We start from the raw sequence: 23,032 nt of genomic DNA on the forward strand, positions 1-23,032 counted from the left end.
CTCAGATTCCGATAGTCTTCAGCGTATCAAGGTGGACGATGATGCCCAGTCTCTTAGCGACCCGGTTGGATGGTTGCACATGCTTCTGGCTCAACTTTGACGCAAGCGGAGGTGCTCTGGTGAGGTGCGACTGGATTTTGTACTACACACGGCGCCTCCCTCTCCTTACAGCTCAAAAATCCAACTTTCACCAAGTGACCAACAGGGGAGTAGGAGTTCGGTCACCTAAGAGTGTGATATTTTCCCGTGGCTGATGTGCTAGGGTTTAAAGATAAAGGCGAATGAAATGATATCTTCACAGCAGACACAAAAGTACGAACCAGGCAAAATTAAAAAAAAAAAAAACTCATAGATAAATGTTTTCCGCATCGGGGAATTGAACCCCGGGCTCTGCATGGGGTTAGAATTTGTGTATAGTAGATATCATACTTGGATCGACTTACGCCGGGTATGATGGTTTTCACTGAAAACCGGCTATGTTACCATTACACCAATGCGGAGGGTGATTGTTGGAACGATTTGAGCTGGAATATTATATATATCCAAAAATTCGTATGTGGGTGCTCGCAAAAAGGTGGGGCAAAGAGTGGGGCTGGCACAAGGCGAGGCTGTGACCGTCACGAGTACGAGTGCGACCGTCAAACAACTCTCTTCGTGCTCAAACCTATGTATCCTCTCCACCTGTTTCCTTTGTCTCGATCCTGGAATTCGGACAGAATCAGTGGATATGTAAAAATAGACTGTATATTCTGGATCATGCACTAGATGCAAGCCACCTTGGAATTTCCCGATGATGAATCTGTGAGGGAGGCAGCTTTGCGCGACACACGTTCGTCCGTCCCTTTATGAATGAGCCTTCGATGGAACAAATGATGACAAATACGCTCAAATCCGCCCTGTGAAATGGTAACGGTATCAATCCAGCTGAATCCTGACGCTCCAAATCCCACTTTCCTTTGTGTTTTGATGACTTTGCAATGAAAGAGCCAAGGGACGATTTTGGCCGAGGCGAATAGTCAAAGGTCAAGGTCGCTGGCGCAATCGCAGTTTCTGAACGTCCAGATACCCGACGGCGATACTCACGGCGCTCGCGAGCATGCAGGAGCCCGTGAAGAGGACGAGCACCTCGTACTTGCCGACGGCGTAGCGGCCCACGTTGATGCGGTCGAATAGCAACATATTGGCGCTGATGGGACCGGCCAGGACGTTGCCGATGCCCTTGCCAAAATTGAACAGGCCGAAGACGGCAAAGGCCGAGGTGACGTCGGTGGTGACGCCCATACCCATGCGGGCCCACAGGGCCGTGTAGCCCGCGCCGAAGAAGCCGTACACCAGGGCGAAGGCGCACAGCATGGCGAAGTTGCGCGCCAGGCCCCACAGCGCGAACACCGCCGCCGCGGGGATCAGGGTCGACGCGAACGACAGTGCCATCACCGACAGGCGTCGGTCCGAGAGGTAGCCAAAGCTGAATTGGCCGAGCACCTGCGACACGCACATGATGGCCAGGAGGAGGGAGCCTTGTCGCGAGCTGAGGCCCAGCGTCGACGCGTACGACGGGATGTACAGCGACGGGAAGAAGTAGCCGAGGCCTTGCATCAGGTTGGACGCCGTGTAGATCCAGAAGAGCGGCGTCTTGAGGAAAGCCCAATCGGTCCGCGGCGAAATACTTTGCGTCGAGGCTGGGAGCCGGCCCTTCAACAGAGGTATCAACGGTCCCGTGAGCACGACCAGTCCTATCGCCACGGCTCGCAACGTCGTCGGATACCCGTACTTGTTGAGCATGACCTCGAGGGACAGGGGCATGACGATGCCCGAGAACCCTGACGCGCTGCACAGAAATCCGTACGCCATGCCCCTCCGCGTGATCCAGTACTCGTTCACCATGCTGATGATGGGGTAGTAGAAGATGATGAACCCGAACCCGTACATGACGCCCTGGGTGAAGATGAGACTGCCGACGGTGCGGGCGAAGGATCCGCAGAGGATGCCGAGGATACATAACGTCCCTGTTTCTGCAATGTCAGCACCGAACAGTTACCATTTTGCTTCTCTGTTGGTGGAGGGTTTTCCATACATCCGAACCATATCATCTGGCCGCGGTACTTTGCGTATCGCTTCAGTACCGGGATGATCAACGGCGCGCCCATGTAGGACATGCCGGAGGCGATGGTCCCGATGACCGAGATGTACCGCTGGTGGACAAAGTCGGGAAGGTGGGAGTAGTAGTTCTGGAAGACGCCAAAGGATAGCGGGAAGCCTGCACCGTGTCAGTGGACGAACGCACCGCAGCACATTCTTGATCTATATTTTCCCTTTGTCGACAACTTACCCCAGAGCAACGCCTCAAACACGAAGGCGGCGAGAAGCAGTTTCCAAGCCGCCCAACCTCCGTCGACGGGGTTCAGCGAGGCCTCATGATTGGGCCCTGCATCATTCTCGTCACGACTTTCTATGTGCTCTCCATCTCGATCTCTAGGCGTCGTTTGAGAAGTCGAGCCCAATTCGACATTGGTATCCATAGTGGTAATTATCAAACCTCGCTATCTATCCCGAAAGGGAAAATTTCATCAAGAGTCGAGGGGTGTGATGAAGTCGCTGGAGAGTGTTGCATTCCCACAATAACCGGATGACAGAATCAGAAGCGACAGAGTCTGTATAATTGTGGGTGTATGAACCATGTCGAACGTTGCATATCGATATCAGATTATTGTCGTTGATATGGCGCATGGCCATGGCAGCCTCGGAGATATGGGATTTGCATCCAGGATATACAAAAGCGAACTAAAGCCGAGGCTGCTTGATGAGTTTTATGTATTACCACCTATTCTACTCGGCGAGTCGGTATATCGTACAAAGGTATGTACATGCCAATAATGAAATGGATCAGAGCTTGAACTCTGTCGCCGCTTGTCACAGCCTGGACGTCGGGAGGTTAATGCTTGACTATTCTAATAACACGTTATGGACGATGGGACAGCCTTTCTTACCTAGTAACTATCGTGCCTATCTACCCACAATGTTCAGCCACGGGTTGTTTTACCATGATGCCATATCTGTCGCGTCTGCACAAATCGACCGTGACTATCGCAGGTTGAAAGCCTAGACGAATATCACCTCGATACCACCTGCAGTGCATCGCCGCGATTGGCCGTTTGTCGCGCAGATAAACCGTCGCAGCGAAAGACTCGTGGTGCGATCTCATCCCGCAAGCACGTCATGCAGAAACGGGTTAGGAGGGATATCCCAACAGACATGCTGCGCGACTACAGCCGAGTCGATCTGGTGGGTTCAGATAAGAAAGCAAATGACTGTCCCATGAAAACCTGGGAGACGACGTTTCTTTCATCGTCAAATCGCGACAAAAATCCACAGCACCGCCGAGAGAGATGGTGGCTCAGAAACTGCCTCCAGACGAACCCAACAGGCTCCGCGTCGCTATCTGCGGCGGCGGCCCGGCCGGCTTGGGTGCCGCCATCGCTCTCTCGGCGCTTCCGAATGTCGAGGTGGCCATCTATGAGCAGGCCAGGGAATTGAGGGAGATCGGCGCGGGCATTCGCATCGGGTACAACTGCTGGAGAGTGCTGGAGCTGATGGGGGCTGCTCAGGACGTCAGGGGACATATGAAAACGACGGTGTTGCATCGGTACGTCTGTCGAGTGTCTCTACCGGTTCATCTAATTCTGTTTGTCTGGGAATTGTGGCGGTTGCTGACTTTCCTATGTATCGCTATGCTATCAGCAATGGCTTGAATGGACAGATCATCGATACGAGAACGTCGTCGATGCCGGTCAAGTATAGAGCGCGTCGGGTGAGGAGGACCAGGCTCCAATCCGCCCTGATCAAGCAGGTCGCTCCAGGCGTCATCAGGCTCAATAAGAGGCTGGTCGCGTTGAAGAATCTGCCTCAAGGAGGCGTATCGCTCCGGTTTGAAGATGGCTTCGAGACCACCGCCGACCTGGTCGTGGGAGCTGATGGCATCCGCTCGGTAAGAGCCTCATCTGTCTCTCTCTCTCTCACTCACTCACTCTCACATACACACTCATACAGATGGGGACCGCTTGACTGACTCCTGAGACGACGGCAAGGTTGTGCGAGACAGTATCTTTCCTGACCACCGCATCAAATTCACAGGTATGCCTTCGGTGGTTCCTAGCCTGTTGTCATGATCCCAAAATCAGGTATTCATGTAATTTGGCCACAGGAACGACCATCTGGCGAACCCTCATCCCCATCAGCGCCGTCGCCCACCAACCGGACCTCAATTCCGGCACGTCCTGGTGGTACGGGCCCGCGGGCCACGTCTACCTCTCCCCCGTCGACGACGCGTCGGAGCTCGCGGAGAGTGAACGCATGTTTGAAATCTCGTGCCGAAACCTCGTCGACCCGGAGATCGCTGCTGGAGGGAAGACCAAGAGATTCAGCTGGGGCATTCCGGCCACGAACGAGAGAGTCCAGTCTCATTTCACGGTGTGTGCAGGCTTTTTTCTCTCCCATGAAGTTACCCACACCCCTGTTTTCCGCCCCGGTCCATCACTTCTTGTCAAGGGGTGCAAAAGGCACTAATATGGGTTGTATGGTGTGGTATGCCTTTTAGGAATATGACCCGCGAGTGAGAGACGTCCTCGCCCTCGTGCCCGAAGGCCAGTGGAAGGAGTTTTCGGCCTTTGCCGGTCCCAGACTCGAGAAACTCACGGCGTGGGATAAGGTCGTGCTTTTAGGGGACGCGAGCCATCCTCTATCAGGTACGCAATTCATTCCACCCACTAATCAATCCATTCTCTTCCTATTATTGCATCGTTGCTTCTCACTCACTCACTTACTAACTCACCCCTTTTCCTTCCGATCAGGCGCCTTCGGCTCCGGCGCGGCCTTTGCCCTCGAAGACGGCTGGATCCTCGCCCGCGCCATCGAATATACCCGCGACGCCCCCAAGGGCCTCGCGCAAGCCCTCGCCATCTTCGACGCCATCAGATCTCCCTACTATCTCAGAATGTATGTGCCCCTCGCTTCCTTCGGCCCTTGCGCCCTTCCCCGTGTGTATGTATATAGACCATGGCACCGCCATGGCACCACCCAGGGCCTACCTACTGGGACGTACCGCGTACTAGTACTAAAGAAAGCTAATTGCTCAGGTATCGATATCTCGACGACCAAAAGAAAAAGGCGACAGAGGCGCTGACCAACGCTGCGGACAAGTCGTTCGAATCAATCCTCGAGATCAAGATGGCTTCGTTCGGCAGCGAGGAGGCCTTGCCGTGGATATACCACAACGACATCGAAGGGGTGTGGGAAGAGTATCTTGAAGGTCAAGGTGGCAGTTAGATATAAGAAGAAAGAAAGAACTTCTCCGTAGGTGCATCTTCGTGCTTGGTCGGTTAGTCAGTGATTATATAGAGAGAGACTCGGCGAGGATTTTGGATGATTTGTCAAGGCTTCTTTCGCAGGATTTGTTCGTAGGATTTGATCGTCAATGTGGTTTCTTTGGTGCTGTATTCTCCACCAGCTGCACAGACCATTGTGCGACTCTCGGCTCAAAGGATCTCCTCGTCGCCCCATCTCGCTATATACATGCCCATCGCCTTGACAGGGAAGTAAAATTTGTAATTCGGATAAGTGATCATGCAACTGCAATTGAACACTCCTTCGATGGCCTCTTGCAGCCATTCTCCGTTCCTTTGCTGTCTGCCCATGATCATCTTGATCGCCCGTCTGAGCGGCTCTGGGTCGGGGTATCCAGCATACATCAGCGCAATGATGGCCCAACAGGTCTGCACAACCTGTGATTGATCATGGTCAACCCACACCCTCAGTTCCGAGGCGCGATAGCTCTCGCCCCAGCCTCCATCGGCCATTTGATGCGAAATGAGAAATTCACATGCTTTCTTGACCCGTGGTGAGTTGGCATATGACTCGCCCACCGAAGCCAAGGATTCAAGGGCAAACATCGCCCCATAGGTGAAGCAAATCCCCCAACTGCCGTACCACGATCCGTCCTCCCTCTGAGCCCGGCGGATGTACTGCAATGCGGATTCCTTGATCTGTTTTATCTCGTCGGTACGATAGTCCGGATAGAACTTCTGAAACAACGACAAGACTGTGACCACGGCGGTGGTACATTCGGGATAGTCGTACTCTACCATGATGCGCCCAAAAACTTCGGCTGCATTGAGCAATTCGAGGTATTCAGAGCCGCGTTGGCACTCGTAGCTGGAAAAGCCTCCGGTATGCTTATTCTGCATGGTCAAAAGCACGTCCACTGCGTCACAAATGCGAGACTTGTCAAGTAGCGGTTTGTAGCCGTGGCCGTTCTGAAGAAGAAGAACGACACGTAGTGCCTCACTTGTGCAGTCAGAGACGGTATAGCCTTGCAGCTTGGTACTGAATGGCCATGCGCCCTTGCGTGACTGACGGTAGCAGACTTCCCGGTCGGGCACTTCGTCCCGAATCTGTTCAGACTCCAAATAGTGCAGTGCATTGGTGAGCATTGGCTTCCACTTCGGCGAGTTCGCCAAGCCAGCTTCAACACAGGCTTGAATGGTGAATGATGTATCCCAGACTTGAACGCCGTTGGTACCGTTGACGAGCATTCCTTCTTTATTAACCCAGAGATATTCCTCGAGACGGTAGAGGTGTCTTTTGAATGAATAGCTGTCAGGTCCTTCTTTGATGAAGCAGCAGATAGTGTTCATGGGGGCGTTGACGGGAGCCAGGTCTGCATAGTCCGTATTGTGGTCTTCATACTGGACGAGTCGCCAGACCCAAGCTTCGGCCTTGTCGACGATGGAATTTGCTCGGAGAAGAGGAATCCAGATCCACACCAAGAGCCAGTTTATCAGATTCAACAGCCAGGATTTTGGATGATAGTTGTCTTCAACGGCAATCGAGTTACGGTGTGACCCGAAATCAATCGAGTCGTAGGGTTGCACGAACAACTCCTGTCGCAATGATCGAATGAGATCGTTCTCAGGAAACGTGAATTTCTTGGACCAGATGTAGGACATGGGGAGGAACACCTGGCGCATGTGAATCCACCACCGCCACGGAGCAATCGGAACCCAGTCAGGGACAAGCCATAGTTCAGGTGGAACTGGATTGACAATATCCCAGCGGGTAATCCCCAAAACACTAAGCCAGAATTTAGCCCAGTGAGGACCGTGGGTTGCTCCGCCCATAGCATGGAGTTTCCCTCTCGCAGTGATCATTCTTTGGTCTTCCGCGCTCGCTCCCAGTATTCGTAGGATGGTGTAGTTCATGGCTGTGCCGAAAACTGAGCTGTGACCTTCAACGTGCAGACCCCACCCGCCGTCCTCATTTTGTCTTGCGAAGAGGTAGTTCCTCATTTCGATCTTGTATTCGAACGGGATGGGCGTTCCCGTCACGTACCAGCATATCACGATGCCCGGGATCAAAAAGAGAGGTCCGCCATATTCGCAAGCCCAGTTGCCTGGAGGGAGCTGCAATTGTGAATAGAAGCTCAAGCAATTATCGATCGATTCAGACGGTTTTGAGGCAGCAGGAAGTTCAGGGAGGTCCTTGGCTTGTCAGTGCAGGTTCGGACCATTGCGGAAATCAGACCTACTGTAGGCAATCCCAGATAATACTTGTCTGCCGTCGATTGTGGCCATTTGGCAACTTCTTGATCGGTCCTGAGGTAGTGCCAGGTTTGTCGACCGGATTCATCAAGCATTCGCCATCTGGATCGATCTATTTGGTCGTCACTCGAGGTGAGGATGTGGCCGTTGATGTGACCGTTGATGTGACCATTGGCGTCGCGGCGCGTTGGCTTCTGCGACGACTGTCGAGTCTGCACCATCTTCAATGGTGGTGTTCAAAACGCCTTGAACATGGTACAAACAGATTGATCCTGATTACCGCGGACGAGGACGCACGAAACACGGTAGACCCTCAACAAGGGTCACCGCCTGGGCACTCGGTACACCGACCAAAAAATTGGGGGAAATGATAGAATGAGGCCACTCGGAGAATCAACTAGCGATGCAGGAACTGTGCTGCGGGGATTGGCTGGCAGGGTCACCACATTGAGCACTGAAGGACAGGTAATGAGCCAAGGATTCAGGCACCGCAGCCCGATTCCGTCTGCCACATGGTTGCTGCTGCGCCAATCCACTAACACCACTCCGAGATTCTAGGGTCCCCTGGCACCGCTCAGCCTTGAGTCTCAGTAGCCAACACGGATGTCTCTTCCTGACAGCCTGTACCTGTACTCATGTTACGACCGTCTCAGCGATACCCGTTCATGGATCCCTCACAACGCCCTCCACTCCATCCCTTGCCACAGCCAGCTGGTGCTCCTATCACCGCCGCCAATCAACTCGTCCTTGACTACATCGAGGCGACCTTCAATGCCATTATACAAGAAATAAGACACACATCGGGGCATGGCAAGCCGGTGATTACCATGAGTCGGGTAGCGGCGGTGAAAGCCTACCCTGATGAAGATGACCCAACGCATCTGCATTGGCACGTTGAATCTCGACAAGTACAATACCACTTTCCCGGCCGGACCAAGGCCGAAGCGTGGAGATTCGGTGAGTGGTGTACACCTGCGGCCGTGCTACGGCTCTGATTCCTTGGTGAGCATGCGTTGGGCGAATTTTGCGTGAGATATATGTTGCAATCAAGCAAGGTGTCACAATCACAAAGAGGTCAGTCTTGTCGAGGACACAAAATGGATTGTCTTCTCATTCAGAGGCAGGGACATTTACTACCACGATGTAGATCTTTTCAAAAATCAAGGAACCGTGGATCGATATCTCGATGAAATTGCCCACACTTGCCGGGTGACGAGACGAGACCTCAACGTCGTAGGAGAAGTGTCATTCCGCATGTCAGATTTCACTTCTCATTTCGTTCGCTTAGGTTGCAAGCCCGAAAGGTCTGGCCGCTGGTCTCTGTAATGCTCTTTCAAACAAGCACGCGCCGGTGGTCCAGACCATCTGCGTGAACACCCCGTTGGCCACCACAAGCCATGTCAATTGGATCCTGGTCATAGAGAAAGAAGTCTGTTGAAGAAGTCTCGCCCAGAAGACTTTGCTAACAACAAAACAGGCAACATTCAATGCGCTGACCGAAAGGGAATTCCATCAGCATCCAGTTATTGGCCCTGGCCTGCTTGTTACCGTAAACTGCACCTTCGGAAGCGAGATGACTTGATGACTGACTGGTTCCTAGGCTAAGGGATACCCTGACATAACGACTCGATATTTCCTACGCCAGCTGCTTGATCAGTCTCCGTACTCGATTCCAGTCTTTGGCTTGTTTGATTGGGATCCAGACGGGGTCAAGATTTTCAAGTGCTATCTATACGGATCGAGGAGGTTGGCACAGGAGCACGGTTGTGACATCCCCGAAGCACAATGGATAGGCCTCAAAATGGAAGATGTTGTCTCGCATCAAGATATTGGCAACCAGACGGTGCAGTTGTCGAAGCGTGATCGAATGACAGCAAATGCATTGCTGGCAAATCAGGAGTGGCACGATCAAGCAGGAATTGTTCTGCCAGGTCTGCAAGAAGCGGTCACCGAAGTTCAGCGGATGCTCATGTTGAATCGAAAGGCCGAAATTCAAAGCCTGGATGAGGGACAAGGTGGCCTGGAAGATTGGTTGATGGGAAGACTGCGTCAACAGCTCTGTTGTAGAAGTTGAGCACAAGAGTTCGTTGCCGCACAGTTGTCCTGGAGTCGGATCGCCCGAATCTGCAATCATAACCCCAATGACCGTCGCACTCCTTCCCTCACTTTCTTGTCGAAATCCGCTCGTCGTTCTCTCCACATTTTTGCTGCCTCCACATTGGCTGGACTCTCATCGTTCGGCTCGGCCAACATTGACATGACAGATATCAAGATCTTCTCGACGCTTTGAATAGGTGACCATCTCTCCGAGGCACTCTCGTAGTGGTTTGGGTCATCGCCGGGAGGATGTAGGATAGAAATGCAGACTTCGCCGTTGGTGTAGACTGTTCCCTGTTAGCCGAAGTGCTCTTGAGCAATTACGATTTCGTTTTTATTTACCGTTGGGATGCCAGATCTCGCCGAGGAACTTCATCTTGGGCGGGTTTAGAGGATAATCTTTGGGAAACTTGAGCTCTGCAGGGAAAATGCCGCCCTCGAAGGGAGTGCCTTCGGGGCCTTGGATCAGAGCTTCCCAGAGGAAGAGGTCATCCTCGCTCACTGGACCTGCGGTTATGCCATCGGGTGGATTGGTCAAGAGAGACTTGTATTCTTGGAAGAGACGCTTGGAGGCCACGCTCGCAGCCATAGCGAATGGAAGAGGTTCGAAAGCGGACGCAGACAAGAGTAAAGGCTAGCGCGAAGAGGAGGTAGACAGGATGAATAATGCGTTGCGCTGCGCAAAGGTGTGGCTGGAATGTCGGAATTGTGAGATAGTGATCTTTCTCGGAGACGACAAGATCAATGATGCCAGGCCGTGGAGAAGTGTGGAAAGCCGGGGTGTGGCACACGTGACTGAGATTGGCTATTAGCGGCAACACTACCTAAAATGGTCTAGTCAACGTACACCTTCCGGGAAATTACGTCATAACACCTCAACATCAGTCACTGCTCTACCAATCACGGCACAGGGTACGGATTGACGAAAATGGTTGTCTACGAGGTATAGAAATACTATTGCCATATGTTCACTCTTGCCGAGAGCCTTGTCCACTTCAGATGTCTTGGTTGTCTCTTAAAACGTGGTTGTCTCGAGCCTTCAAACCTCATATTGCTCATTAGTAATGACATTCGCAAGCACGGTCCTCGAACAGCGCGCTTTCATAGCTTGGTCGAGTTCAAGTCTCGCGAGAAGCTATCCAAATCTTGCCAAAGATGCACCCATTATTCATCTTTCGTATTCGTTTACATCTTGCTGCTTCTTATGCTGTAAGAAACGGTGATGACGATACCTTGTGCAGACTGCTGGGACGATGCCAAAATGACCAAATGAATGACTGAACAATATGGAGTGAAGAAGTAGGTTATTACGAGCCAAGGTCACAGGTTATAAATGCAGCTGCTTGTGCTCAGACAGGCAGAAGATCACAAGTCCTCAATCTGTCACTTTATCTCTCCTCAGCTAGAGCTCAACGTCCTGAATCTTTGATCTTGGACTACCCTTTCTCCGACCAGGATGGCCAAGCTCTTGACCGTTGTGGGAGCCACAGGCACTCAAGGCCTTTCTGTCATCAACGCCGTACTCGCTGATGGCAGCTACAAGGTCAGAGGCCTGACCCGCAATCCCAGCAGCGACAAAGCCGCTGCGCTGGGCAAGCGTGGTGTTGAGGTAGTCAAGGCTGATATCAACAACGAGCAATCGCTGGTTAAAGCATTTGAGGTACGAGGGCTTCTCTCCGAGTCTGCCATTGAAACTGCTAATCACTTGACATCGGTAGGGCTCGCACGCTATCTTTGCCATCACCGACTTCTTTGAACCTTTCATTGCCTATGGTCCCGACAAAGCGGTCGAGATGGAAGTCATCCAGGGAATCAATATGGCCAGAGCTGCCTCCTGCATCACTAACCTCGAACATTACATCTGGAGCACACTACCGAATTGCAAGAAGCTGTCGAATGGCAAATACGTTGTGCCACACTTTGAGGGCAAGAATTGGATCGATGACTATATCAGATCTGATCCAGCTTTACTCGGCAAGACGACCTTTTTCTGGATCACCTGGTACGGGAATAACTTTGGCTATCCAATATTCACACCGAATTTTTTGGTAAGTACACAAGATTTCCAGCAATGGCGGCTCCTACCTGACCATCCCGGGTACTCTGCGCCAAACACCTCAATTGATCAAACTAAGTGCACTCTACAGAAAACCGCCAATGCATACATCCAGCTATCCCCTGCTCAGCCCGACACGCCAATCAAAGCCATCGGCGACCCGTACAAGAACATTGGGGTCTTTGCCCACTCCATCCTCCAGCACCCAGACCTCACGCTTCATGCCCAGGGCCGCTTCGTCATCGCCTACAGTGAAGACACCACGACTGGGAAACTGCTCAGCGACTGGTCCGAGCTCACGAGCAAACCGGCCGCGTACGTCAAAACAGCTCTGGAGAACTTTAGTGCCGTCTGGCCTAGGTTAGGGCTGGAGATGGGCATCATGATGGCCATGTGGAACGAATTGAGAGACCAGAGCTGGAGCGGCGAGGAGGGCCTGTTGACCAGGGAAGAGTTGGGAATTGAACTGAGCGAGTTGACAACTGTCAAGGATGCTTACAAGGCGATGGGCTGGGATGTGCTGTTGTAAATTAAGATGGGAGAAGAAAAGAAGACAAAGGACGAAAAAAGGGAAAGGAAAAGAAGGATTTCCAGACTGTATCTCGTCGAACTAATCAATATGGGTATAAGTGTCCCGATATCAAACGAGGCTTCCCTTCCGCATCCAACAGAATTTTGATTTTCGACAACTCCAGTCCCCAAGACCAAATTGATGCCTTTCTGAGATGGACCGTTGAGGAGGTACTTCACTCGTCGCTGCGTCCGCAGATTCCAGTGGCCCCAGCAAACTGTCTTGTTGCCATACCAGAAATCACAGCGTCTCAAGTGCCCCGAGCAGTTGGAGTGGGTGAGTCCTAGTACGACAAGACCTTCTCCGCAGGTTTTTGCTGCTGACAATGGTCTAGGCTCGCGTGCATGGCTTCTTACCCCAGTTGTTGGAGTCAATAGTGCCGGCTAAGTGGTATTGTCATGTGCAATACTGCCAGCGTGCGAGGTACTCTCATCGTCCCCAACCAGTCAGCCTTGACCTTCAAAAGGCGACATGGTCTGCACCAGGATATTCTCAACTGAAGAGCTAGTCTCTCTTCGCAGCTATCTGCATCCGCATCACAAAGGCATTATGGAGAGGTTCTCTCGTGTGGGAGTCAGCATCGGGTCCACATTTCTATCCAGGCTGTATATACGAGGCACTCATCCGGCTATATGGGTCAGTGACTTGGGCTCGGACGAGTTCACCAAGGCAAATGCATCAACCAGGTCTCTGATCACTGAGGTTTCTCCAAACTCCCAGTTCCTGTACCCCAGACAAAGCTCTTAAAAAACGCTGTCGGGTGTTGTCTGCCGTCGTGCAACATCTGAAGCCCCAGCACGTTGGTGTCGCGACTTGAAACGCCGTCTGGCCCTCCATCATGAATGGCAATGGCAATGCTAACGGCCATTCGAATGTCACCGAGGGGGCTGAACTGGACCGGTATCTGACGCGCAATGTGTTGGACCAGTTCCTTCTCAAGGACAATGTCGTTGTGATCACTGGAGGTGGTCGAGGCATTGGCCTTGCGCTGGCATTCGCTGTGGCCGAGGCGGGCGGATTGGTTGCCATCGTTGATGCTCTGCCAGAGCCTCACGAGCATTACACGCAGTTATTGAAGATCTCGCCGAAGTCCAAGTTCTACCGGTTCGTCATTTCCATTGTGTTTTTTTTCGGCGACTACAGACGCGAGTGGAATTGACCATGGTGGTAGGTCCGACGTCACCGATTTCAACCGGTTGAAAGAGACATTCGACAGTATCGTTTCCGACTTTGGCCGGATTGATGGGTTGTAAGTCCAGCGCACTCTCCGGACAAATATCATGAGCTGCCACGATGGCTGACGCGGCGATTATGATGGGCAGAGTGACGGCCGCCGGAGTCTGCTTCGACAACCGGTTTCTCGACAAGACGCCCGACAGTGTGGTCCGGACTTTCAGCATCAACGTCTTTGGGACTTTCTTCGCGACGCAACTGGCCGTGGCGCAAATGATTCGCCAGCCCCGAAAGCCGAATGCGTCGGGTGCTGGGTCCATTGTGATGATCGCGTCTGTGGCGGCACACCAGTCCAGCAACCACCAGTTTACGAGCGACTACTGCTCGAGCAAGGGGGCGGTCGTGTCTCTGAAGAGTCAATTGGCTGTTGAGCTCTCCAAGGATGGGATCCGGGTTAATTGTATTTCTCCAGGGTGCGTACCAGATATCTCTCTCTTCCCTCCTTTTTCTCCCTTACAAGCTCTCGAAACGGGCTATTGCACTGTTCACAAATTGGCCTGTCCCAGACTTATTGACACACGCATATAGATATATCAACACCGACACCCTCGTCAACTACGGCAAGCTGCACCCCAAAGTCGCCGAGGTGGCTGTGACAGAGCCCCCTTTCCACCGTATGGGAGATAGGAGCGAACTCAAGGGCGCCGCCGTGTATCTTTTGAGCGAGGCGAGCTCTTACATGAGCGGGTCGGAGATGCTGGTTACGGGAGCACTACATGTTGGTCGCTATTGGGATGGAAGCTGACAACTCCGGTTTCTTCGGTTGTTGTAATGACGGGTATTATAACAATCTTCTCTCTATGGTTCCCTTTTTTTTAGTCCAGCATGTACTTTTTCTTGCGGGGTCTATGGCCATCAGAGCACGTCAAAACTTTGGTGGCTGTCAGAGCCCAGATGGTCTCTGTGACACAGCAATGATGGAGACATGACACGACTTTTGAGGGGCCTATTGAACCAAACGATATGTTTGTTGTAGACTTTATACTCGCTACTCACTCGGTCAAGAACACGGGATGTATTTCTCCCCCCTTGGTTCCATCTTTTATACGTCCGTCTAAAGGGTAGCCTGTGATACGAGATATAGGACAAGTATCGACTGTTCTCTCAGAATATGGCAATCGCGCACGGAGGACTCGCCACTCCGCCCTTGACGTGCAACGGCGCACTGGTGAAGAAGAAGGACCAGCGACCGTGCCGTTCACAAGCCCCAGCCAGACCTTCCAAGTCCCAGAGCTCTCCCAGCGGCGTCCCCCACCAGACCAGCGACCAGTTGTGGAAGCTGTACTCCCTTGCCGGGGACGGCGGCCACGCCTCAAACGCCACGGTATCGCCAACGTGGGCTGCAAAGTGCTGGTCGTACATCCACGCAACGGTTTCCTCGTCCGCGGCGATCCCGATGGCCGGCTTGCCGACACCGAACGTGCAGGCTTCCCGCTCTTGCGAGGTTGCTCCGTTGTGCCGCTTCACGTAGCCGGACCGGATCATCAGGATGTCGCCCTGTCGGGGTGTTGTGCCTTGGTCCTCGAGCGCGGCTTGGATGTCGCCCAGGGGGATCTCATATCGCGTCCACGGATCTGGGGCTCGCCCGTCTCTTGTCTCGTAAAATCGGACCTGTTCGGCTTGTGAGTCAGTAGGTTGATCCACTCCTGCTCAGAATACCCCCGGTGAAGAGTGATGGGAAGGAAAAAATTTACCATATCTACCAAGATGCCCCGACCGACGATGCCGCCCCTCTCGCACCAATCTGGAGCCACCGAGGTGTTAGGTTTTAATTCTGCTGATATAATAGAAAAGTTCGTGTGATTCGTGTGGTCGGATGAGAAACTCACGGTGTGTTCCGTTTGTGTTTGACCGACACGCTTCCTCGTATGTCAGACCGTTGTAGAAGACATTGTGACCGTTGCCGTAGCCGTCCTAGAGTGAGGGTGAGGGCAGTGAGTCACACGCAAATTGACAAGGACAAACCACAAAGCTCCCCATCCGTTCGAGAGAGACTCACATGTTTCAGTCCGTCCCATTGCGACCCGCTCTGCGTGTTCATGTGGATTTCGTCGTCGAAGCCACATATCCCGAGGGGCTTGTGGTCGATGATCCTGTGCTCGAACGGTTTGCGATTGTAACCCGGGAACTGTTGATTGTGGAGTGGCCAGTCCAGTTGGACGTGCTGTCCCGTCTGGATTTCCTTGCTGGCCTCTCTGACCACGGCGGAAGTGAGGAGGTTTATGGCTTTTTTTGTGACCCATCAACGTTGATGTCCTGATTTGGGCTTTTGTGAACGAGGGAAAGGAAACGCTTACCACCCACTTCGTCCTTTTTGCCCTGGCGGTCGTAAAAGCCCCAGAGACAGCCTTGCGGGGTGTTGGGGATCCGTGGCAAGTCGCCCCATTTCGGGAATGTATATGGTTGTGTTTTCGTACCCATTGGCAAGGGTTGTTTGTATGTCTGGGACGTTAGGAGATCGAGTTTTTCAGTGCTGTTCGCTTCGACTTTACTCGAACAAGATCGTTTACTCGTGTCGTGAAATCGTATCTCGGGCCTTGCGAGGTCGAAAGGCCCGCTTGTATGTAGACCAGTATAGCCGGCGGTATTAGAGAACTCCCTTGGTTAGACAGCCTACTTTCGGAGAGCGCATGATGGACCCGACCGCCCAGCATACGGGGATTTCAGATATCCCGTCGAATGGCAAAGGCTGGTGATTTTCATCGGGGTATAGCCGGATCCTCTTTAGTCTCAAGTACTTTACGGTAAACCCTTTGCATGTACTGGTTTTATGGTCAACTATTCTGTTGAGGGGGTGACTTGAAAGAACTGACATGTGAGTACCCGGGAGACTACTCCATCTCGATCATACGCACACTTATATACTCGAGATCATACTAGAAGTCATCCATGCGCATCTTCTACCACCACCACCACCTCTAGGAATGCTCTGCTATGGCATCCCCAGACTCTGATCCGCCATGCCAAAAGACCCTGAAAAAATGGGGAAATCTACAAAGTTCGACAAGGCGCCGCCGTCCTGCGTCATGTCGAGAAACGTGGAGAGCGTTGGAAGATCGTCTCCAAAGTCATCGACAAACTCGTCGGGGTGTAGCGCGTCGGCAGAGGACTCTCCCGTCGTCGTCGTCGGTGCCCAGCCAGCGTCGTTCTGCCTGTCGCTGGGAAGGCCGAGGCGGCCGACCAGATGGTCGAACAGGCGGAGGATCCACGGCGATGCGTCCCAGGTTTCCAGGACGGTGTGCCACAGCATCTGACACGCCGACAACGCGGCTCTGCCGTGCTGGGCGGTCATCGGGTCGGAGGCCTTCATCTGGGTGAACATGACGGCCTCGGCCAGGAACACGCCCTGGAATGTTTCATGCGGGATGCACAGCGGGATCGACTTGGCGTAGATCGTGTACACGAGGCACGTAATGTTCCTGGCTGCGATCTCCGGTGCAGGGATCGACCTTTTCAACAGCAAGGAATTGTCTTGGGTAGAAGTAGACGCCAAACCAACACCGCCGATGGGCGGCTGGTCTTGGTGGAGGAGTATCAAATGGTGGTTGTAGGTTGTGCAGAGGCACAACGCAAAGGCGTCGAGGTTCGCGTCGCCGTCCACCCACTGAAGTTCCGTGGGCAACTCGTGCCGCCAGCGCCGCAGTTTCTCGTACAGATGGGCAGCTCTCGACTGCAGTCGGCCGGGCCGAAAGCGAGTGTTGACAATGTCCTTGAGGATGAGCGACAGTCGTGACATGTGGATCTGGTAGAGCCCGAACGAGTCTCGTAACGGGTGCGACTTGAACTCGGGGCTTTGCATGTCCTCCTCAAAATCCTCCATCAGCAAGGGCTCGATGTCCACCTGGTCTTGGTTGATGCGGAACGGGCGCCCGACCAGGCTTTGGCAGTGGGCGTCCCGGTTGACGAGCGTCCACCACAGCCTCTTCAAGAGACTGCGGTCAGAAACGTCCATGTCGGCATTGGCCATGGATCGGTGAATCCCCAGCGACTCTGCGATGGTGACGGCCGTGCCGATCCAGCTGAAATAGTTCCAATGGTTGAGCGGGCCGCCTCCCCAAAATGTCATGTAGACGGCACTCTGGAGCTGTACGATCTTGTCCGTCTCGTAGCCGACTTCGAAGAGCACCTTGGCTTTGCGGTAGGATGCCAACCTCGCATCAAGCCGCGAGAGGAATCCGGCGCGGTGGATGAGCGCGAGGTCGCAGAATGTGGCAGCGATCGAGCAGATGGCATGCAGCAGCATGGCCGGGACCTCATCGGCCTCATACTGTCGTATGAACTCTTGTCGATTCACTATTGGGTACAGAGGATACACGCGTCCCAAGTAGGTCGCCACCAATGCATCGAGCATGTCGGCGTCGGGGAATGTGAATGCCCCTTTCGATTTGAGGTATGTGATGTCTTCTGGCCGCATATGCGAGGGGTGTCGCTGTCCCGATGGCTCTTCTACCACCGAGGGTTCGGACACGGGAGGTCCGGGATGATGGAGGCGTGTCCGTCCCCCTTCATTCACCTCTTCCAGGACCATGCCCAATGGGAATGACTCGCCGAGATACGTGATGGAGCATTTGTCGAGCGCGGCCTTCTGGTTATGGGACAGATTGTCAAAGAGCCTGTCAAACATTGTGGTCCATGAAGGTTCCCGATGAGAGGAATCCGGATCTGTCGTCGCGAGGTCCAACATGGGCGAGGTGGTGGCCTCGGCCCCAGATGCGGGTGAAGTGACACGACGGTCCGGTGGCGATGCTACAGAGTCTCGACTTCTGCCGGCACCACGATTTGCTCCTCGCAACCCCGCGGTCCCTGGCGCCGTTGAGTCGGGATTCCGTGTAGGTTGGTGGTGATCTTCATACTGTTCTTCTGTCGTTGTTTCTTCGGGCGCGACTGATCGTTGGTAGTCTTGATCGCGAGGCAGCGCCGTACTGCGAGGAACTGCGGACCGCACCCTTTGCGCTGGTTGATGCCTCGCTCGTCGGGAGGCTGTTCGAATGTACGTACCTCTGTTCGATGGCATCAAGGTACATTCACTGTTATCGGCCTGTTGACATCCCGTGCAGGGCATGCCACCCTCAATGGCATCGCACTTGATTCTCTTGACATGACATCTCCTGCAAGCACGCGCTGCGCGGCACCGCACGCCTTCGCCGGTGACCATATCTTTTAGAACTGATCAGTATCTCTCAAGGGCAGCAGTCCAAGTAACGAAGCGAAAAATTCAGACTTCAAGATTTTGTCCTGAGAGTCGATTAGAGCGCTGGGGGGCAATTGGTCACCACAGGCTGGGGGGATCCACAGCCAGTCCAACTAATACGACTACGGAACAAGCGGGAGGTGCTCAACCCCAAGGCCTCGGTTCTGCCAGATTGCGGGGTGCAGCACCCATCGTGCCCATCCTAACCCCGGAGAGGGCCCTGGCATGCCTGGCTCGGTGCTGGTGCGGGTGCCGTCCCAACTGAATAATAATGCGCTACCTCCTGCCTGGGAGGGAGCCCTGCATATTCGATACTGCGTCCAGCTGCTCTACTCGACTACGCTCCACAGAGACTCCGACACTACATAATAATCTCCAACATGGTCAAAGTCTTGATCAGCAGATTCGAGAAGGGGTCATAAACTTCGCGGTCTAGGCGCTGCGTGGCAAAAGTGGCCGCCGGATATATGCCTACGTGTACTCGTAGGCATGGTGCAAATAGCCGGCACGGGGGTCAATACCCTGTGACACCCATATAGCCGGAGAACATTTTCACGCAGCGTTTGTCACACGTACAGAAGAGGCACGAGACAAACCATACTCCAAATTTTCTCTCCCTTTGGATTCGCAACTAGAAAAGTTACGACTGGTCATTCACAGAGGAGAACAAACATCCTATTCCCTACTTACTCCCAGGTGCCTCCCGCAGGGGCTCCAGGCATGAAATGTCAGACCCACTGTGAGCGGTCATGATTGGTAGAAATATAGTTTCCTCAATAAGTTAGGCCAAGCTACAATCGGCTTAGAATTGAGCCCTCCAACGAATCAAGCTTGAAAAGATTCTGTGGGGAATTACTGCCAAGGCTTCCTTCCTCCCAGAATCCGCTCACTCAAGTGTCCTTCAGCCACGGAGCCTGTGACTCTCCTTGTCGGTCGCGTGCTGGTCTCAAAGATACCTTCATTCTGGGAAGCCAAAGTCTTCAGGACGAGTCCTTATCCGAAGCCTCCCGTCGTACCGGCAAGTTAAGTCGGCGGCATGATTCTGAGGTCGTCCAGCCTGCGGACACTTTGAGCAAGTAGACAGATATGGATGCCTGGTTCGTTGTCTGTGTTCGACCTGGGCGGAGCCTAATCTGACGAGATGACGCACTTGATCAGACCCTGCGGCTTTTGAAGCACCAGATCAAACGCCTTGGCCGCCTCGCGGAGCTCGAAGCGATGGGTCGCCAGTGACTTAACGTCCAGGCGACCGGAAGCCAGCAGCTCGATGGCGGTTTCAAAGGTATTGGCGTACCGCCAGAGCCCCAACAAGTCGACTTCGCGCTTCGCGGCTGCTCCCACGTCGACCGATTGCAGTGGACTGCCCATGCCGACCAAGACCACCTTGCCGCCCGGTGCGGTGCAGTGGATGCCGACATTGACGCACGTTTCGACCCCGGTGCACTCGAACACCCGGTCCGCAAGTCCAAACCCGGGCTGGCCGAGGAGATGCTGGGCCGTGCGCGCAAAGATCTCTGCCTTGGACAAGTCCTGCCATTGACCCCGTGGCATCAGCTCGACGTGGTCGGCAAGCTTGTGAGAGTGTGCATAGTCGAGCCGAGATTGGTCGACGTCTACCATGCACACTCTCGACGCGCCAGACAGCCGGGCGACACTGGCGCAGAGAAGCCCAATGGCACCAGCGCCCATGATCAACACGGACTGCCCGGCTTCGAGTCCCGCACGGCGTCCTGCGTGCATGGCAACTGAGAGCGGTTCGATCAAAGCGCCTTCGGTGAATGTGAGACTCTCGGGGAGGCGATGCACGAAACTCGCTGGGTGGTTGTAGACCTGCTGGAGAGAACCCTGCACAGGAGGATCCGCGGTCGCTGACCCCGTGAACCTGAGGTTGGGACACAAATTGTAGATCCCCCCTTTGCACTGCTTACACCCGCCACACGGCCGCTGTGGTTCGATGGCCACTCGATCCCCGACCGCGACTGAGGTCACGTCTTTGCCCACGGCGACGACCTCACCAGCAGCCTCGTGGCCGAGGACCAACGGGTTGCGAACGACATAGTTCCCATTGCGCCCGTGCTCGTAGTAGTGGATGTCCGTCCCGCAGATTCCTGTGGCTCGCGGTCGAATCTGCACCTCGTTTGCCCCGGGTGCTGGAGTGTCGACCGTCTCCAGTCGAAGGTCCTGGGCGCCATAAAGCACCATGGCCTGGTGCCTGTGTCCGGAACTCATCGTGGCTCGCTTTTGATGGGATGGTAAGCAGTTCAGAGGTGGTACACAGGCACACGCTGGACTCTTTAAATCATTGTGCTCGCGAAGTTAGTCCCGCTTTCTAGCTTCCTGGACGAAGTGGATGGATTGGGGTTTGCCAATCGAGCTAGACATTCTGCAGTGCTCAATTCAGGAGTTGGAGAGTTGTCGGGCCGGAAACTTCGAGGGCATATATCCGAAGGCCCATCACACTTGCCCAAAGGTGACTACAAGCCGTAGAGGGGATGATACACAAACCCAGAAGTCAAGGTCTAGCTGGGCTCTAATCAAAGACGTTTAATGTAAACGCCGTTTCAATCAGGAAAATTACTGAAATTCTTTTGCAGTCACAAAATATCACAAATACTAACTAAACTACCTAGAGACCCAGCTTGTGCAGTGTCGAGAACGACTGCACCAGAGTAGGAGAAAAGTGCCAGGCCACCTCGGCCAGACAGCCAGCGCCCAGGACGCTGGCGGCTAGCTTCCACAGCGGATGCACGGGGTGGGTGCCTTTACCGCCGGAGATGGTATAGTCCTTCCAGACGGGCCAGTACAGCCGGTACCAGAACATCCAGGTCGTGTCGAAGTAGTTTGTCGTGTTTCTGCCGCGATCGTCGCGGTTCCAGTTCACACAGTTGGCACTCCAGACCATGCTCTGCAACTTGCGCTGGACGTGGTTGGCGTCCAACATCTCGGCCGAGTCTTTGATGTCGATGACCTTGAAGTGGCCCGCGAGCACCGGCCGGATCACCGTCTTGATGATGAATTCGACCTGGACCTCGTCCGTGTAGATGACAGAGTTATGCGCAGGGAAGGCATTGGGCCCGAAGACGATGCCAAAGTTGGGGAACCCACTGACAAACGTGCCCTTGTACGCCTGAGCGCCGCGGGTTTCCTTCCAGTGCTCCGAGAGGGTCTTGCCGTTGCGTCCCGTCACCTTGATCGGGGAAAGGAATTCCTGCATGTTGTACCCCGTCGACAGGATGATGGCGTCAACGTCAATCGTCCTCTCGCTCGTCCGGAGTCCCGTCTCGGTAATCTCAAGGATCCTCTCCGTCGTGAGTTCAAGATTGGGGCTGTGCAGACACTCAAGCCACCCGGGATTGAAAACGCGACGTTTACAACCCAGCGGGAAGTCTGGAATCAGGATCTTGTGGTATTTGGCCGGCGCCGTCTTCTTCATGTACTCGATAGTCTCGCGCGTTGCAGCTTCACGGGCCGCTACAGCGTGTTTGGTGTCTGAAGTGTAGAGCTCGTGCAGTGCATCAGTTGTTTTCCAAAGATAGAATCGATAGAGCCGCTGCCACAGAGGTACGTACTGGAAGCACAGCTTTTGAAACGTCGAGAACTCCTTGTTGGGCCGCTCGTTGATCCATTGAGGCGATCGTTGGAACTGGTAGACATATGCTGCGTCCTTGACCACATACGGCACCAACTGCGCGGCTGAGCAGCCGTTCCCAATCACGGCCACTCGCTTGTTCTTCAGATCATAGTCGTGGTTCCATCTGGCCGAGTGCCACATGGCGCCTGTGAATTTCTCATGGCCAGGGATATCGCAGGGTTTGGGATACGACTGGACGCCGCAGCCCGAGACCAGGAACTCGGCCTTTTTCGTGTATCGATATCCCGTCACGAGATCAACGAGTTGGACTTCCCATACCGCCTCGTCTTCTATCCATGTTGCTTCTGCGACTTTGGTGTTTAGCACGAAGTGGTCACGAATGTCGAACTTGTCCACCGTGTCCTCCATGTACTGGAGGATCTCGGCCTGATCGGCGAATCGTCGGGACCAGTTGGGATTCAGGTTGAAGGAAAACGAGTACAGGTGTGAGTCCACATCGCAGCCGACGCCGGGATACGTGTTTGTGCGCCAGACGCCGCCGATTCCGGCTTCTTTCTCGTAGGCGATAAAGTTGTTGAAGCCCAACTGAGTCTTCAATTTCACTCCCAGCGCAATTGCGGCCACACCGCCTCCGATGATGATCAAGCGTGGTTCGGGGTTAGCCATTTTTGGCGACATGGAATGGCTATAGTTAGAGAGC

At 53.8% G+C, this 23,032-nt stretch overlaps 12 protein-coding genes across 12 annotated transcripts; 5 read left to right on the top strand and 7 right to left on the bottom strand.

Moving 5' to 3' along the window:
- Positions 1-1,023: 1,023 nt before the first annotated feature.
- Positions 1,024-2,519, bottom strand: AYO20_09908 (hypothetical protein; the record flags this gene model as incomplete). The annotated part of the gene is made up of 3 exons (XM_022648175.1): positions 1,024-2,006; positions 2,075-2,257; positions 2,330-2,519. 3 exons carry the CDS (start codon positions 2,517-2,519, stop codon positions 1,024-1,026), a joined length of 1,356 nt encoding a protein of 451 aa, XP_022495846.1.
- Positions 2,520-3,386: 867 nt separating this feature from the next.
- AYO20_09909 (hypothetical protein) lies at positions 3,387-5,322 on the top strand (the record flags this gene model as incomplete). The annotated part of the gene is made up of 7 exons (XM_022648176.1): positions 3,387-3,643; positions 3,739-3,985; positions 4,086-4,131; positions 4,202-4,467; positions 4,595-4,742; positions 4,848-4,992; positions 5,133-5,322. 7 exons carry the CDS (start codon positions 3,387-3,389, stop codon positions 5,320-5,322), a joined length of 1,299 nt encoding a protein of 432 aa, XP_022495847.1.
- A 209-nt stretch (positions 5,323-5,531) lies between these two features.
- AYO20_09910 (hypothetical protein) lies at positions 5,532-7,813 on the bottom strand (the record flags this gene model as incomplete). Its single annotated transcript, XM_022648177.1, has 2 exons — positions 5,532-7,532; positions 7,580-7,813. 2 exons carry the CDS (start codon positions 7,811-7,813, stop codon positions 5,532-5,534), a joined length of 2,235 nt encoding a protein of 744 aa, XP_022495848.1.
- A 414-nt stretch (positions 7,814-8,227) lies between these two features.
- AYO20_09911 (hypothetical protein) lies at positions 8,228-9,666 on the top strand (the record flags this gene model as incomplete). The annotated part of the gene is made up of 5 exons (XM_022648178.1): positions 8,228-8,549; positions 8,740-8,825; positions 8,881-9,021; positions 9,070-9,141; positions 9,193-9,666. 5 exons carry the CDS (start codon positions 8,228-8,230, stop codon positions 9,664-9,666), a joined length of 1,095 nt encoding a protein of 364 aa, XP_022495849.1.
- A 56-nt stretch (positions 9,667-9,722) lies between these two features.
- On the bottom strand, positions 9,723-10,278 carry AYO20_09912 (hypothetical protein; the record flags this gene model as incomplete). Its single annotated transcript, XM_022648179.1, has 2 exons — positions 9,723-9,976; positions 10,032-10,278. The coding sequence occupies 2 exons, from the start codon at positions 10,276-10,278 to the stop codon at positions 9,723-9,725; spliced, it is 501 nt and encodes a 166-aa protein (XP_022495850.1).
- Positions 10,279-11,145: 867 nt separating this feature from the next.
- On the top strand, positions 11,146-12,274 carry AYO20_09913 (hypothetical protein; the record flags this gene model as incomplete). Its single annotated transcript, XM_022648180.1, has 3 exons — positions 11,146-11,349; positions 11,408-11,737; positions 11,837-12,274. 3 exons carry the CDS (start codon positions 11,146-11,148, stop codon positions 12,272-12,274), a joined length of 972 nt encoding a protein of 323 aa, XP_022495851.1.
- An 880-nt stretch (positions 12,275-13,154) lies between these two features.
- On the top strand, positions 13,155-14,294 carry AYO20_09914 (hypothetical protein; the record flags this gene model as incomplete). The annotated part of the gene is made up of 4 exons (XM_022648181.1): positions 13,155-13,420; positions 13,488-13,565; positions 13,639-13,962; positions 14,078-14,294. The coding sequence occupies 4 exons, from the start codon at positions 13,155-13,157 to the stop codon at positions 14,292-14,294; spliced, it is 885 nt and encodes a 294-aa protein (XP_022495852.1).
- A 359-nt stretch (positions 14,295-14,653) lies between these two features.
- AYO20_09915 (hypothetical protein) lies at positions 14,654-15,970 on the bottom strand (the record flags this gene model as incomplete). The annotated part of the gene is made up of 5 exons (XM_022648182.1): positions 14,654-15,160; positions 15,244-15,323; positions 15,379-15,463; positions 15,549-15,775; positions 15,847-15,970. 5 exons carry the CDS (start codon positions 15,968-15,970, stop codon positions 14,654-14,656), a joined length of 1,023 nt encoding a protein of 340 aa, XP_022495853.1.
- A 511-nt stretch (positions 15,971-16,481) lies between these two features.
- Positions 16,482-18,173, bottom strand: AYO20_09916 (hypothetical protein; the record flags this gene model as incomplete). Its single annotated transcript, XM_022648183.1, has 1 exon — positions 16,482-18,173. The coding sequence occupies one exon, from the start codon at positions 18,171-18,173 to the stop codon at positions 16,482-16,484; it is 1,692 nt and encodes a 563-aa protein (XP_022495854.1).
- A 58-nt stretch (positions 18,174-18,231) lies between these two features.
- AYO20_09917 (hypothetical protein) lies at positions 18,232-18,713 on the top strand (the record flags this gene model as incomplete). The annotated part of the gene is made up of 3 exons (XM_022648184.1): positions 18,232-18,389; positions 18,448-18,539; positions 18,607-18,713. The coding sequence occupies 3 exons, from the start codon at positions 18,232-18,234 to the stop codon at positions 18,711-18,713; spliced, it is 357 nt and encodes a 118-aa protein (XP_022495855.1).
- A 1,155-nt stretch (positions 18,714-19,868) lies between these two features.
- AYO20_09918 (hypothetical protein) lies at positions 19,869-20,969 on the bottom strand (the record flags this gene model as incomplete). The annotated part of the gene is made up of 1 exon (XM_022648185.1): positions 19,869-20,969. One exon carries the CDS (start codon positions 20,967-20,969, stop codon positions 19,869-19,871), a length of 1,101 nt encoding a protein of 366 aa, XP_022495856.1.
- A 397-nt stretch (positions 20,970-21,366) lies between these two features.
- On the bottom strand, positions 21,367-22,998 carry AYO20_09919 (hypothetical protein; the record flags this gene model as incomplete). The annotated part of the gene is made up of 1 exon (XM_022648186.1): positions 21,367-22,998. The coding sequence occupies one exon, from the start codon at positions 22,996-22,998 to the stop codon at positions 21,367-21,369; it is 1,632 nt and encodes a 543-aa protein (XP_022495857.1).
- Positions 22,999-23,032: the final 34 nt, after the last annotated feature.

This window comes from Fonsecaea nubica (genome assembly GCF_001646965.1).
Source record: "Fonsecaea nubica strain CBS 269.64 chromosome Unknown Scaff98, whole genome shotgun sequence".
NCBI classification, from domain to species: Eukaryota; Fungi; Ascomycota; class Eurotiomycetes; order Chaetothyriales; family Herpotrichiellaceae; genus Fonsecaea; species Fonsecaea nubica.